The 16,425-nt window shown below is 43.4% G+C and overlaps 1 protein-coding gene across 2 annotated transcripts in view; it reads right to left on the bottom strand.

Moving 5' to 3' along the window:
* The window catches only part of LOC135919520 (golgin subfamily A member 3-like), a 28,662-nt gene that overhangs the window by 11,390 nt on the left and 847 nt on the right, over positions 1–16,425 (bottom strand). The window contains exons 2-6 of one of the 2 annotated variants that reach the window (XM_065453399.2): positions 15,714–15,934; positions 9,188–9,376; positions 6,219–6,295; positions 5,020–5,130; positions 1,049–1,154 (exon numbers count right to left, since the gene is read on the bottom strand). In XM_065453399.2, the coding sequence (XP_065309471.1) occupies positions 1,049–1,154; positions 5,020–5,130; positions 6,219–6,295; positions 9,188–9,376; positions 15,714–15,932 (702 nt within the window). In that variant the 5' untranslated portion in view covers positions 15,933–15,934. Of the gene's footprint in view, positions 1–1,048; positions 1,155–5,019; positions 5,131–6,218; positions 6,296–9,187; positions 9,377–15,713; positions 15,940–16,425 lie in introns of both variants that reach the window. The other variant, XM_065453398.2, reaches the window with a different exon arrangement.

The following is a 16,425-nucleotide window of genomic DNA, read 5'->3' as shown; positions in this document are numbered from 1 at the left end:
TGCACTATGTAATGTACAAAGCAGATGTGGTTCTTAATAGACAGCGATAAAGTGCTGTCTGAGGGATGATGATGGACTTTAAGTGAATAAATTTCCATTCTGTGATGGTAAAGTCTGTTGGTTTCATCTTTTTCTTACTGCCAGAATCTGAGCCATGCTACGCTTTTCTTTTTTTTTTTCGCTATATAGTCAGGCGAACATTCGATTTCTAATTGTTTAGTAGCTACAATGTCATGCTTATGTCAGTTTTTTACTTTCAACCCATAAAAAGTGGCCACATTCTCGATTCGGGGATGTGTTTTTGAGTCGGGGCAAATACTGCCAATGAATAATCGGCACGTTTAGGTGTTATTTCTGCCTCTTGTTTGATTCGACATGCCAGATAATTCAACCAATTTTGTCAGTCCTGTGAGGTTCGAATTAACGGAAGTTGACTGCACTACACTAAAAGCTGTAGAGGAGAACGGGCAAGGTGAGAGTAATTACACCATCTGATGCAATACATTCCAGCACGAAAAACTTTGCCACTGGCAGCACTGTTCGCAGTGGCCACTCACAGCTTAAAATTAAACTATGAAGTTTAAAGTCCAGAAGCTTCACAATGGGTTATGAGATGCTATGGTCTGGAGGGCTTCCAATTAATTTTGACCGCCTACCTGCGATTTTTTTTATTGTCCGTCCTAAGCACGATACATGAGTGTTTTTCCATTCTGCCACATCATCAATACAACCACCACAACCGGGAATCCAACCCGAGGTTTTGTGCTCAGCAGCACAATGCCACAGCCACTGAGTCACTGCAGCGGGTGCTCGGAGCTTCCACAGACTTAGTTCAGAAGCTGATAAACTACCACATCCAAAATGCAATCTGGCAGCAAATATCAGGTGAGTACCTAAGCACAGAGAGAAGATTTCTGTAATCAAGTCCACAGCCAAGCTGCACTCATTTACATAGGAGGTCATAAAATGTGAAAAAAAAAAAACACAATCATATTGCATGGAAAGGTCAAAGGCAAATAGAATGAGTGCCAGAAGGAAAATTCTGTACCTGTGCTTCCTTTTCTTCAGCCAGTGCTTGAAGTACCCGCAAATGGTCACTCTTCAGTTTCTCTGTTCTTGTGTGCGCTTCAGCCTCCAGACGTTTAATTTGTGCCCTGCAAACAACAGGCATTTTAGTGAACACTTCTTGAACGTGGTTAATTCACTTTTGTAGTTGCTGTACACTAATGTCCAATACATTTGAGCCATGTATTACCTCTGTAAATGCAGCAGAGAGCCTTCAAGTTTAGTCAGAAGACCAAATGCCCTTTCCTTCAACTTTTCGAAGTCCCACCATTTGTTGATGTTGTAAGTCAAGCATGATTGATGGCCACTGGCCAGATTTCTTTAGACTGTGACAATAAATCTTGCCTCAGACAAGGTTGAAAAGATTCACAGCAATGCTATTATATATTTCAATGCAACTTGGTTAAGTAAAAAAATCAGAAAACCGCAATCTTAAAAACGACTACTGTCTGCTGGACTTGTGCTGTTTTTTCAAGACAGGGCAACACTGTCATTCCAAAAGTTTTGATATTTGCTAACCCTGTATTTTCGTGAGCTCCAGCACCTATTGCACCTGTCAATTTACTGCAACCACTGTGGAATCACCTTAACATAGGTCAAGGTGTTAATGTTAGCAACGCTGGTAGTTTCTAATTAATAGGTAATAGGTAATTTGGGTGCACATCAACATAAGTACTGAGCACAGACATCAAGAGAAGACAGTTGCGTGCGTTTGATTTCATCACTGTGCTCGATGTCCACAAGCAGCAACGGTTGCACATGCGGGCCAATGACATACAACTAGGAGGTGAGCAAGCACTTTTGGATTTACAATTCTTGCTTACTAAAGCCCCTTAATTTTTCAAAAGTAGCGCCATTCTTAGATCTTTCTGCCACCCCGCTCTCCCTGACCTTTTCTCCTCCGCTCCCCCATTAGCCAATCTGTGTCATGTGGAAGCAGGCGCCGCTCTTTTGTATATTTTTTCTTTACAGCGCACTCCGATCGCCACTGTTGGCCCTGCGCGACGAAAGTATGCGCGAACGGACTGTTCGAGTGTGTTAGCAGAACAAATCGAGTCGGTTAGGGACAAGAACTTAATTGTGATGGCATGCTGCTGCGCCTTCAGTTGCCGCAACCGACACAGCAATGGCAAAAGGCTTCTTCCTTCACCATCAGGCGAACACAACGCACAAGGAAGAAAAGTGTGGACACATAGGATCGGGCAGGCTGACTTCGAGGAAGTGGCAAAATACGCACGGCTTTGTGAAGTGCCACGATTCCTCACAACCTCTTCTTTTGAGCCTAATTCACGCCTGCCGCTTCCAAAAAGTCCATGTGTTCATGCTGTGCGTGCTTTTAGCGCATTTAGGTTAACTTTTTCTCTAATGCGCTCTCTTTGTTTCATTTAGTTTCATCTTGCAGAGAAAGTGTATGCATCTGCAGCTCGCCTGTGACATAAAAGCGACTTTATTCATGCTATGTTTTGAGCTTCATCAGAAGTTAGCACATTTTCTACGCTTTTGCACAGCTCACGACTTACGGATGCAGTCGTTTAGCTTCGAATGTACACCCACATGTATTGGTTTGGTTTGTGGTGATTAACGTTTTTAAACTCCCGAACCGACTATAGCTACGAGGGAGGTCGTAGTGGATGGCTCCGGATAACTTTATTTAGGTCGCCTGGGGATGTTTAAGGTGCACTTCGATCGTAGTTGTAGGTGGGCTGGTAAACTCCTCGTTGGCATTTTGCAATTCTCGCGCGGATGCGGCAGCGCTGCGCCAGAAGATGGCACTCCGGCGTGATTGTATTTCTTTATTAGATTTTATTTAGTAGCTGCAACAACGCGTCATTATTTCGCATTATTGACAGTGCCTCCAGGGCTCTCCAGAGCTCTGGAGGCACTGCTCAAACGGACTGCGGGGACCTGTGCGAGGATTCCCCAATACACTTGCGTTTAATAAGTTTTCTCACTCTCTCCCCTTCCAACTTCCAGCGTGCTTCCCTCAAACCCTCGTGCTTATGTGACGCGGCTCCTCTTTCCGCTCACAGCGCGATTTCTAGGTGCAGCGTCCGATGCGGGACACCTGACGTGATCGCTGCGCCGTAGCGCGTCTGGTGGGAAAGCGTCTCCTGCGATGTGTGCCATGCTGCTGGCAAGGAGTCATGCGTCTGCGTGGTGCTCCCAAGCGAGATAGAGGATGATCACATCGAGACATCAGCCCCATGATCGTGTCCACCTTCATGGCACATCACCACCCGGCTGTCAGTGCCGATCACGACGTTTGGCTCGCGTAGATCGTTTCTCCCTCTGAGACATCAAGTTCTTTGGTTCGTTCCGCTTGCTCAGGCGCACGTTTTGTCTTTGTGTGACTGAAGAGCATGCCGAGCGAATGAGTGGGCAGCGCGAACAATGTGCGATAACGCTATAGCGTTCCACTCTTGAAGGTGAAGCTTAGCATCTTCCAAGTTTTTTGCATTTGTTCTACATCTTAATTCAATCAGCAGGATAATACAATGAATTTCTTGCATACTGCCAGGGTCGAATTAACATAAATGGACTGTATAACTCTAACCAGTGAATTAACCAACCGTCTATATTTATAAAGCCGCAAACTTTCAGATTTGTAAACGTCCTACAAATACAAAAAAGACAGCGTGGATTTTTTTTTTTTTTTTAGCCTGAATTTTTGCAACGTTTGCCCTGGGCACATGCCTTTTATGGGATACGTACGCACCGTATTAACAATACAGTAAACTTCCGTTAATTCGATTCTGGACAAAGGTCCTGGCTGGTGCCCATGCATTTCTATGGGCTCAAACCTGCGTTATTTCGATTCTAATATTCACCTTTGCAGGATGATTTAAACTTGTCCAGTCTGCATGAACTAGCACACCTGACCCCTAATTGTGACCCTATTGCTACCCTTTTAGTGGCATCGTCTGTTGGCGAAAATTAGGAGACAGTGAATGCATTGAACACACGCCATCTCTGGTCAAATATGTCCATTTTCGGTCTCCCCTAGGAAGATTTTCAAGCAATAACTGTGGCTCACATTGTCTGATTACGATAGTTTCCCAATTCTAACATGCGCTTCTTTTTCAGGAAAGTTGAGCTGAAACTGGCCTGCACGGTACAAATGGACACAATACCAAACTACCTTCATGGTGTTTGCAAAACACATGCATATTGCGGCGAAGCTAACTTTAGGAACCAGGCTGCCATTGTGCCATATATTTCGACCATTTTTTTTGCTAGGACACCGGGTGTGCGTTAGATTTCTACTTGGCCTTTAATGTAATTTCTACATTAGTTTTATACTTTTGACACATAGAAGTGGGCGAACGTTTAATTCAAGGGCCTCTTAGAATTGGTAAAACATCACCAAATGAATAAGTGGTGTTTTCTCAAGCTTTTACTGCATCTTGATTAATACGATCCGCTGGATGATTTGATCAATTTCATCAGTCCCATCAAGGTCAAATAAACGGAAGTTCACTAATTTATTCTTAGCCATAGCACACAGGCAGCAGCAAGCTTGTAACCGCAGACTGACAGGCAACACATTGTTTTTCGATCACAGCGACTTTGCTGCTCCCAATGTGGCCTGCTGCAGAAACTCGTTTCAATAACCTCGTTGAAAGCAAGCATGCCTGTGGCATTATGACGCCCTGCTCTGCCACAAGAGGGTGGCACACACACCCTCATGATTTTTTGTTCTCCATTTGTACGGATTTTGTGCAATCTTGCGTTGCCCCAACTTTCAACACCTTTAATACTTTTTCAAGAACAAAATTTATCTTTGTAATACCTTACCCAAAATTTGTTAAATCACAGAAAGAGCCCAAACTCACAAACATAACAACAAACTTGGAGGAATTGGAAGGCACGCATTTACTGAATGACTGTGCCTTCCTACAGGAGACGATCATTGACACAACTACAGCAACTATAGACATTGAAACGCAACTCAACTGTGCATCTGCGAGCTGCAGCAGTAAGCTTTCAGCTTGCTGTCTTGCGTTGCTTGCCCGCTCTAAGGCCAGTGCATGTTGCCTCTCGTAGTCTTCTACCACAGCATCCAACCTAGAGGAAATAATGGAATGGTGAGTTGCACAAATGCACTGACAAGAGTTCAGAAGCACAGGCAAGAAGGCTGAATCGCACAATATGCATGCTCAAAGGAACCAATAGGCAGGGCTGAAAATCCACAGCATTGCCTGCTGTGTCGGGGTGTTGAAGTGCTGCTTTTTTCATATAAGATTGAATAGTGAATATTTTTCACTTTCTAAAACAAAGCAAAAGAAAACAATGAAAGGAAAACAAAGGAAAAATAAGTTGGCCTATGTTCTTGAACATAGGCTCTGTTATTTGCAAGTCTGTGCAGTCTGTACAACAGTGCAGCTTGTAAATGAGCAAAAAGTGTCCATAATTTAAGTAGGAACTATAATTTTAAACTGGCAAAGAAAATTTCAAAAACCCGTAAGTGGCGCAGCTTGGCAGTGAAATATTGTTACTTCTGATGTAGTATATATGACACTACTGTTTGTAAGTCAACTATAATTAGGTACAGCATACTTATTGCTTAAAATTGCAGTTGGTGTATTATTAGGTGCTTGCACTTTATTCTATGCATATTATGAAATAAAGAAACTCCCCGTTAATGAGCGGCACATGTGTCTCACAATGCATGGTAGTGCACATACTGCTGTATGCGTGTGAGTTTGTGAGTATCCAAAGTTGTGTGGTCTCCCTGTGAGAATGGCATTGACTAGTTGTGCCGTAAATAGGTGCCAGCACTACACCATTAGCACACGCATGGCTACGGGAACCCACTGAACTGCGTATCACGTGTAGAACTGTCACTTTGCTGTGATGTGATGTAGATGCACGTCTCAACCACGTGTGCTCCCGAACTTTGCGTCATGTGCTGAATGCTATTGAAGAACCTTGTGCTTAGCCTACATTCCATTGTGAACAAGGGATCTGTATGGATCCCGAAACATCATTTTATGTTTATTTTGACCATGGTCAGTGACCTGCTTCATTTTCTAACAACAAAATTCTTGCTATATTTTACTTTAGTTATTGCAACAAAACACTGCTCCTCTCTGTGATGCTTCAGCCCTGAGAGAAAAACAAAGCAAACAAATATAGCATACACATCTACACACCTTTGCCTGTGCTCTTCCAAGTGGTGTTCTCGCCAGTAGAGTGACTCTCGCTGGTTCTCCTCTAGGCGCTGCTCAAGCTACAAGAAAGGCAGGCAAAAGAGATGTTAAAGGCTTTTAATAGGGCATAACACGAGTTTTGTGTCTCCAATAACTTGCACACTTGGCAAAGTTAAACACCTAATCATCACTACCATACACAGGCTGTATGCAGCCAGTCAGCTCCCATACATATACCGTAATAGTATCCTGAAAAACGCCCTCCACCCCCCTTCCCCTACCCAAAAAAGAGAAACACCTGTTTATGGCTTGATTTGCTGCTTTTTTTCTAAAACACCAAAAGATAGCCCACTATCCATGAAGGATAGCGAAAATTGGGTCAGTTAGCTACTGCCAGAGATAAGGAACAATGTTGACAGGGAGTCGTTGCTGACTGGAGTCAATGCAGACTCCATCCTGTGGACACGAGTTGGACGAGGCCGTTTAAAGACAGCCTTTGCAAGACTTGGGCCAGCTTCATCAGCACAGGGGCAGCAGTGCGCAAGGGCAATCTGAAAAAACCCTCGCGGCAAGATGTTGTGAGCTTCATGTCCAAGGCTTGGGCATCCGTGTCCAAGAAAGTTGTGGCCCGATTGTTCAAGTACTGTGGAATATCAACCGCCCCCAATGGGTCTGGAGACAGCGAGCTCCATGAGCGACTGGCATCGACAATTCCTCCTTCCACTTCCCTGTCAACCACATCTGACCATGTGCATGACAAGGTCTTCGGCATTGTATTTGACAGTGATAGTGACTGTTCTTTTGAAGGTTTTGAGGAAGACTGAACAAGGGCATATAAACAACCCCTCACAACCTTTGAAAGTGAAACTACTGTTTGCCGCAACTGCTGCAGACAAAGCTGCAACCGCTATTGACGCGATAATGGATGGCGACTACACAGTTATGAAGGCATGTGGCCACTCACCAACACGGTTTTATGCGCCGCGATACATACTTAAATGTACCTATATGAGCAGTTCCCCATAGTGAAGTGTGGAGGCACTGCAGTCGACCGGCTGTACGGTTGTGCAAATGTAAATGCGCAGCCCACGTGCAGTGCCTCCCCTCTGCAGTGGCTGAATGCGTGTCTCTGCGTGTTGGCTGCACCGCTCGTACCCATATTTCTTTGATTACTAATTTCACAGCTCAGAGGTATACACATATATGTGGTTTGTTCCTTATTGTACGATTTGCGAAGTGAAAATGGTAACTATTGTTGTCAACCCAGAAGATGCGTTTCTGGGGTTGCCCGTGCAGTGCGTGTAAGAAATGACAGCAGCATTTATTATTCGCCGTTGTCTCAAAGCATGAGGGACTTCCTTGAAAGGGGCTTTTTGCGAAGTACCTATAGGCATCGTGCTTGTCAGTCACAGAGAATGCGTAGTTCAAAAGAAGAGGTCGCAGGAGCCGTACAGAAATCAGTTCCACAAGTTTCAGCCAGTGAGGCTTGTCACTGCCCATGCATTTTAACAGTGTGGAGACCCACAGAGAACAGGAACTGCACATTCTACAAGGCTAGTGAGGGGTTTCTCAAGAGCACGATCTTCCCGCAGGGCATCAAGGAAAAATAGGAGCTGGTACGAAGGATAAAGCAATCCAGCTCGATCTTGGCTGTGAATGAATGTCAGGAGTGGCTGACTTGTTACTGGCTTTGCGCAAACAGCTATACAGTTCTCGCACCTCATTTGCTCTGTTATAACATGAGCAATGTAGCCTCCCATACACACTGTCGCGGAAATCTGAAGGGAGGGCAAGTGCAGAGGCAGGAGCATAGTGTTCAGTCATTCTAGAACAGTCATTGCAGTTTTTGAAATTTGTGACTGTGGCTGCCCTTTTTCTGCCGTTGTCTTTGGAAGCAGTGCAGTGAACATTTCTGTAGGCTCGCTTTGAGCAATGTTCGAAAGTGCATTAGAGGCAGTAACTCCTGCTTTAAGCAGTTTCTCAAGTCCTGAAAGGGCTGCACAAACATTCAAGGTGTCGTTGCAACCCGAACACATCCGCAATGTTCCAAAGAGTTATTCTATGGGGTCACTGTTAGATTTGCACGTAAGCACGAATGAGAACTTCTCAACACTCAGCAGGTGCTTTATGCATGCCGCAGTTGAATACGTAGTGATGAGAAATGCTTCACGTGTTTCCTTGGTCAAAAACTCCTTTGGATGGCTACATCTCTTTTTCAACTCCTCCAAGTACATCGGCATAGTAGCTTCAAGCCATTCAAGCCAATCATCATCAACATCATCATAATGCCGGGCATCTGCAAAGTTCTGACGAAGGTGCTGCGTTGTGTTGCTTGTGTCATGAAGAACAAACCAAGGGTAAAAGTACTTTATGAATGTAATACGAGGGCCTGCGCTTGCAAATGATACGCTGCAAGTGTGACCCACTTGTTCTTTCAGGTGCTCCAAGGCAGCGGTTACAGCAGATGATAACACCTGCACGGCCCTTCTGATGTTCCTCTTTCCAATATTGTTTGGGTAGACATGCTTGCAACTAAGATAACCCACTGGTCTTACTGTCAAGTCTTTCTAGTTGCAAAGATGATATTTCTCCTTTTGCCTGATGTCATGGGCAAAGAACTGGGAGCGCACATTTTTCAGAATGTGGCACGGATCAAAGCTAAGAGAAAGGGGTCGCTCAGGGTCACAGGGATGTTCGATCCAATGAGTCAGACAGCCATATTCCAGGAGCTTAAATGCATGCACATTTACTTTGTGATTGTCAGTAACCAGCCTTGCGATGCGAAACCCAAAAGTTTCCACTTTCCTCACGAATAGAACCAGCTCATGGAGTTGAGCACCAGTCAGCACTTAGGTGAAAAAGTAGCCTACTGGGATTCTGTAAGACATCGGCAATCCATTGATGATATGAAACAGAAAGGGTTAGAAAAAGGGTTATGCTGCCATATTCTACAATTCCCTGAATTTTCTTACTTCTGTGATTCGCTGCCTCATGAGTCTTGTGCGATCCTTATACTTGGGCACCAAAGAGCGCAGGGTCTCCCAGAGCTGCTGGTTCTCCTCATCCGTAGGTGGGCCCGCTGGAGCGCATAGCCGCTGCTCGAGTAAACAAAGGAGCACCTGAAGCTCACCATCATCACAGTGTTCCGTGCTAGTCGGCACCTAGGGAAACAAGAGCCCGTAATTACACACCTGGCACATTCGCAGAACTTCATCATTCTCAAATGCAGTATTATGTACTGTGCATACTGCACATTCGCAAAGCTGCATCATTTTGAGACTTAATACTGTATACTGCACATAAAAATAAACAGTGTTTGCTAAACAGAATTTTGCTACCTATCAACCTGCACATCCACTCAAGCGCTCGGTGAGTCAAAACAAGGCAGAAAAATACTCCGCGAAGTTTAACTGCCTTGAACTCATATTAAGTCAAGCTCCTAAGGATAATAGACAGCTAACTGTGGACATATAAAGCCGAATAATATTAAAGAGAAAAAGTCACAGTGCCCTGTGAGGGATTTAAATTTGGACCCACTAATTGTCAGTCGAAGATCCTACCTCTCACCCACTCTGCCTATGCTGTAGAAAAGGATACTGTGCTTGGACAATACTGTGCTATGGCCTCTTGAGTGCTCTTTAAAATGATTGACTGACGTCATGCTTTCCAGCTTATCCATAAACCAGTGCCACAAGTGAAATAATATAACCAAAGCCTGCAGCAAGACGTAAAAGGGAGTGTAGGAAAGAGGAGGAAGAGTCATGCCTCTCTGTTTCCCCGCCAGAGAGAACCACTTAGAGAAATGATGATTTAGACTAGAGCCACAAGTGACTAAAGTTTTCTTCGGAAAGGCGATTGGTTACATGCATCTGCAAATATTTACGCCAACCAATGGAACATGAGATAATGCAAGACCTACCGCACGTAATACTGTGCCAGCTATCGCCTTCCTGCTTCACATTATGGGCAAAACTGCAACTTAAGTCATATAAGTTTTATATCAAAAACAGCTATTTCTGAATATGTTTCTTGATGCATCTACTGCTATTTCAAACACAGAATTTTGGACGAAGGCTGCTCTGTAGCTACACTATCAAAAGCTAAACTTTGTACATGTTCCGAAATTCCATTGCAATCGGCTAATACACATGCAGGACAATGTACAGAAGTAAGTGAAAGGCTACTGCAAGGCTATAGGGGAGGGACCGGAGAAAGAGTTGCCACATAATGCGTGATCATGATACGAGAACAAACTTGCATCTTGCAGATGCAAACTTGCATCTAGGTCAGAGGTGCCACCTCACAATGGCACCCATCATCATACTGAGCAGCCTTAACTGGTGAACTGATCTGGTGAACTGGATGATCTTGGTGAACCGCCTTAACAGGCGGTTCACCAAGATCATCCTTACACTGATTTTAAAGATTATACAAGAGCAGATGACGTCAGCATCATAGATTATTTAGAAACTGTGTTTGAGGATTTCACACTACTGCCTTCATATGATGTTAACGGATTGTGGGAGAAATTTAAGGGTGCCATAAAACATAGTGAAGAAAATTTTATCTCCGCAATACGTAAACCAACGAATAGGAAAACACCCTAGATTACCCGCAGTATCATCCACTTGATAAGAAAATTGCGAAGGATGCGCAGGAAAAAACATAACCCGGTCGAAATCGCGCATCTTTCAGCTGCGTTGAAGTTTGAATTAAAAAGGCGAGAGATAACATTTTCTCGAATACTGTGACGAACTTCATACACAGTCAACCGCACAAATTCTGGCGCTATCTGTCAAAAACTGAAAACCCAATAGCACAAATTGAAATCGCAGGTGTTCTTACCCATGATGCACACACTATTGCTAACGCTTTTTAATGCCCATTTCCAATCCGCGTTCACACGCTCTCCCCTCCAAAGTATGTTTCGTTTGCATCTGATTCAGCGATGCCTGACGTAGTTATAACTGAGCCAGGCATACTGAACCTGCTCTTGAACATTGACACAAAAAAAAATGCCCAGCCCCGATAATATTTCCAATACGTTTCTAAAAAGATTTGATGCCCAACTAGCTCCATTCTAACACAGGATTTTTATGGTGTCACTTCCAGGCAGCTGCATTACCTTCAGACTGGCTCGTCACGAAAGTAATCCCAATTCACAAAGATGGCAATAGGTTGCACATAGACACATACTGACCAATTTTTTTAACAAGCTGCTGTTGCAAATTAATGGAGCACATTATCAACGAATCCATTATTAGTTACTTAGAAAACAATAACCTGATATACCCTAAACAGCATGGCTTTAGGAAGGGTCTTTCTACAGTGACACAGCTATTGTAAATTTCGCATGACTTTGCAGAGATAATTAATTCCGGACTACAAGAAGACGCCATATTCGTCGATTTCTCCAAAGCCTTCGATTGCGTGCCTCACTGTGAACTGATCGAAAAACTTAAACTTATTGGCATTGCATCTAACACTGTTACGTGGATAGCATCATACCTCGCACTCAGATCACAATATGTATCAGTAAACAATAATGAGTCAGAGAGCCTTGAAGTCTTTTCTGGTGTGCCACAGGGGTCCGTGCTGGGGCCATTGCTCTTTCTTGTGTATGTCAATGACATCCCATCATGTGTTGAGCCTAACATAACCGTAAGTCTTTTTGCAGATGATTGTGTTGTCTGCACAACTGTTCGGTCTGTGGATGATCAAACTAAACTAAACACCTCACTAAACAGCATTGGCAATTGGTGTGATAGGTGGGGAATGAAGTTCAACATCAGTAAAACAGCATGCATCACTTTTACACATAAAAAGGTACCTGACATGTTCACTTACAACATAAGAGGCACAGCTATAATAAGATCAGATAATGTAAAATATTTGGGTGCGACATTCTCGATCTCGCTCAGATGGGACACTCACATTGATATCACATGTGCAAAGGCATTTAAGCAGCTCAATTTCTTAGATCGGAAATTGGCAACAGCACCATCTGATGTCAACTTAACTGCGTACAAAACTCTCGTTCAGCCAATAGTTGAGTATGCCAGCATTGTATAGTCCCCACAGCAGTCTTACCTCATTGATAAACTTGAAAGAATACAGCGCATGGCACTCCGTTTCATTTATTCCAGACACTCGCCATACGACAGCGTCACTGCTTTACGTGAACAAGCAAATATCCCGACTCTAATATCAGGAAGGCATATCGCTGCCATGAAGTTTCTTTTCCTTCTTTATCACGGGCACATAAATATAGATAAAACAAAGTACATTAGGCCACCCTTCCAACATTCGGAAAGAACATATCACCGTAAGTGCATCAAACAGTTTTCTGCGCGTTGCAACACATTTAGATATTCATTTTTTTCATCTGCAATTGAAGCCTGGAACCGTCTGCCAGAACCAATTGCACATGTTGAGTCCATCGAAGAATTTGCAACCAAGATACGTGCACCTTTTTATGATTAGGTCTGTTTCCGATTATTAACTGCTTCGCTACAACGTTGTGTTGCACAACTGTGCTTTGGCCATTTGCCAACACATCTGAATTGTTCGTAGTTCTTACCCCTTCCCTGTATTATCTGCCTTGTACTAATTGCATTGGTCTGTCGTTTTGTTTGCTTGTTATATCTTTGAATTGTAATAATTAACATGTTTCATTGCTTTCTTCTGTTTTGACCAACAATATTTTGTTGTTTTGATTGTGACCCACTCCTGTATGAGCCTGTAAAAGGCTTACAGTATTGCTAAATAACATAAATTAATATATAGTCTGTGAAATGACTGCTGCAAACAACATCCTTGGTGCTGAGCGTACAGTTTTTCCTAGAAATCTCTCGAGCCCAGGCTTTGAGGCATTCAGGATCAGAAGGAACACCAAACAAAACTGTGTTTTTTTTTTTTTGCCCGTAGGGCAACCAGACTTGCAACCTCTAACGGAGCATTTTCTACCCATTGTCGCTTGCTGTTTAGTCTTGTTTTGTTAGATTTCGCACATGGCTGCTCACCACTTCAAGTCATTTTGCAGATGGCAATGCTTAAAATACGTTCATTTCCTGGTCAGCGAACGCGGCTATGGGATAAAAGCAAAACTAACATGATGTGATCAAAGGCAAGGGAAGAACAGCTACCAAGATTTCAACAGCACAAAAACACTTCAGCTGTCTGCTCGGGATGTCATTCCGGACTTCCCGCGTGCCAGTGGCTGCCACAGCAATGGGAGATAAAACCTTTTCATTCTTTCTGCTAAGTCACCTCTCAGATGCACAGCCATTGTTGTTGGGAGTGCCAGGCTTTCTCCGCCAGTGACCTACTTTCACCACGTCAGTCAATCATTTCGGATTTCCCAAGAAGCGCCGGTTGCTGTATTAATGCAAGATGAAACTTTTTCTATCTTAAAGTTGCGTTCGACCACCCATAGGTAGCCGCTGCCATCAGTTGACCAATGGGCGCACAACAATGTTACTTATCTGGTTTATCTCTCCTTACAAAAAAGCCAAGAGTCACCACCTAGAGAGTATATATCTTACACCGTAGTCCGGACCTAACCGTTTTCCCACCAACTTGGATCACTGGGTAGTCCATGGTTAAATGGGTAGACCATCAAGCTGCTGTGTTGAGGGAACCACGTTGAAAGCAGCTCGTCGTACCAATATTGGTCACTGGCTATGAGACACTAGCTATGGTCTGCTCTTCAACAAACATTTTCCATGCCAACCTGGTTTATCGGGTATGGCCGCCGCTCTTCAATAAATAAATGATAAAAAAAGGAGAACTTGGTAACACACATTATTATATATATATATATATATATATATATATATATATATATATATATATATATATGCATATATATATATATATGTCTGATCTGGCGCTGGCTAACACTCCCAGGGTTCTACTAGTACACATAAATACCCAAGAAAGTGGATGGGGAAACGCCGCCGTGGTAGCTCAATTGGTAGAGCATCGCACGCGACATGCGAAGGTTGTGGGTTCGGTTCCCACCTGCGGCAAGTTGTTTTTTCATCCACTTTAATTTCCATTAATTTATCATTACTTTATTTCATTTATTAAGCACATGCAATTTCCCCTATGTTGTACTTGGTGTCAGTGTTTGTTGGCTTCTCATTATATGACTAATAAATATCGGGTCCCTCGGTTAATCCCCTTTCTTCTCGTTTATATATATATATATATATATATATATATATATATATATATCAACTCTCTTTACAACAGACCCTGATAATCCGACAAAATAACGCCCGTTTTATCCGAAGTCCATGATATTTTAAATGCCTCACTTCCGAAACTTTCGTCGCGATGTCTAACAACGTTGCGAAGAGTGAGTAGCGAACGCTTGAAGTAGAAAGAACAAATTAAAAATGTCACAGTTTCGCCAGAAAGGCAAAGCATTGATTGCGATAGCAAATGCCTTTTTTCTTTCTGCTCGCGGCCGCCGTGCTCGAAGCCGGACGGTGACGTAGTCATGCCCCTGCACCTGCGCAGTCGTGTCCACAGTATGACGTCGCTCATAGTGACACAAGACTGCAAGAATTATTCAAGACAACATCTGTTATCTGTGCGATCTGCTGCTTGAATTCACAAATTGCAGTTGAGAGAAATGATAAAATACACAAACAGAACGTCCGCATATTTTTTGTTTTACTTCGCACTGAAGCAAAAGAGGTGTACTTCCGCTTCGTCAGTTTGTTCGCACAGTCGTGCAGTCCCATGCGCAGGTACCAAAACTATACCATTTTCTACCGTGTTCCAGCGTGTGATCATGCTCTGCGATCCGCTTGTTCTGCCTCAGTATTCATGTAGAACTTAATTATACGGCTAGTCATGTGTCCTTGTGCGCATACAGTGTGCAAAATCGTGCACTAGGTTAAACGAGACAATCACAAGAGGTCGCGCGTAATGCCGTCAGCGAAAATGCACAGCGCAAAAAAAAAGAAAGCATGGAGAAAAAAAAATGAAGGCGGGGACCGTGACGTATGCTTCATGCGATCCTCGAGGTAAGGTATGGGAGAATGCAGGGAAGGAATTTCGCTTGTGGAGGCTAGACGGGGTGAGTGGAGAGAGCGTCTCACTTGGCAGTGGAGCCGGCCTACTGAAATCATGGGTTTGTGGCATTAAAATATTTTTATCTGTGCTATTAGTGAGCCAGTTTGAAAAATTTTTGCAGCAGAACCCAGTAACCAACTACTATACCCAACTAGAAGACAGGTAACAACTTGCAGCATATAACCAAAATTTGCTAAGGGACCTGGTGAGGGGCCCTTTAAGGGGGACACTGCGCATTATTATAATAGCAGCATATTACCATGCGAACCCCAGATCACTACAATCCAAGCAATGCCGGACACTTCCAAAATTTTTCTTGTTCCTACCACAAGCTAGCATTGTTACTGCCTTCATGAAAAGCAAACATGTCTAAATCTTCACGACTCCACAAATTCATCTAATGAAAATTACCTGTTCTGTCTGCCCAACCAATGGCACTCTATCCAGCTCTTTCGTTGCTTGAGGCATATCATCCTTCCTTTCTCCAGCATTACTGCTACTAACTTGCATTGAACTTGGTGTTGCTGCCGAGTCATCATACACCCCATTGTCATTGGGTGCATCACTGTGGGCAGCAGCAGCTGGCTGGAGATTGCCGTCTTCAGATCTGGCTTGCTCTGAAGCAGCCATCCCTGCACTTGTAGAGGAAGTACAGGATATTCATAACACACACGTAGCATGTGGAAGAGCAAACAATGTACATCATATGTACGTAGCCACTGAGTTCTAGACGCTGGACTCAAAGCTATATAAATTGTGTGTTCATGTGGCTGCCTCTGCACATAAGCAATGCCTCCTAAACAAAGAAACCAAGTCAGAACATCTCTTCCTTTGCTCTGGCATACCAATCGAACGCTTTAGAGAGTGTTTGAGCATCTGTACAAAGCTCATGTTCAAAGTATTATGCAAACTTGTCCTGTACCATTTGCTTCTGAAAAAAGCTGCATATACTGGCACTCTTGAGGCAATCAAACAATGAAAGCTGAACAAATGCAGAAAATAGCGTAATGTATTTTCTTTTTGCGGTCTCTTGCAACCACCGTTTCTTATATGCATATATTTTACGACAATTCTCTATTAATCGGGTCATATTCCTAGAACTGGGAAGTTCATTTCTCGTTTA

Source organism: Dermacentor albipictus, chromosome 3, assembly GCF_038994185.2.
Source record: "Dermacentor albipictus isolate Rhodes 1998 colony chromosome 3, USDA_Dalb.pri_finalv2, whole genome shotgun sequence".
Classification (NCBI taxonomy): domain Eukaryota; kingdom Metazoa; phylum Arthropoda; class Arachnida; order Ixodida; family Ixodidae; genus Dermacentor; species Dermacentor albipictus.
Note: the sequence above shows the minus strand (reverse complement) of the source record. Positions and strands in the feature narration are given on the sequence as shown.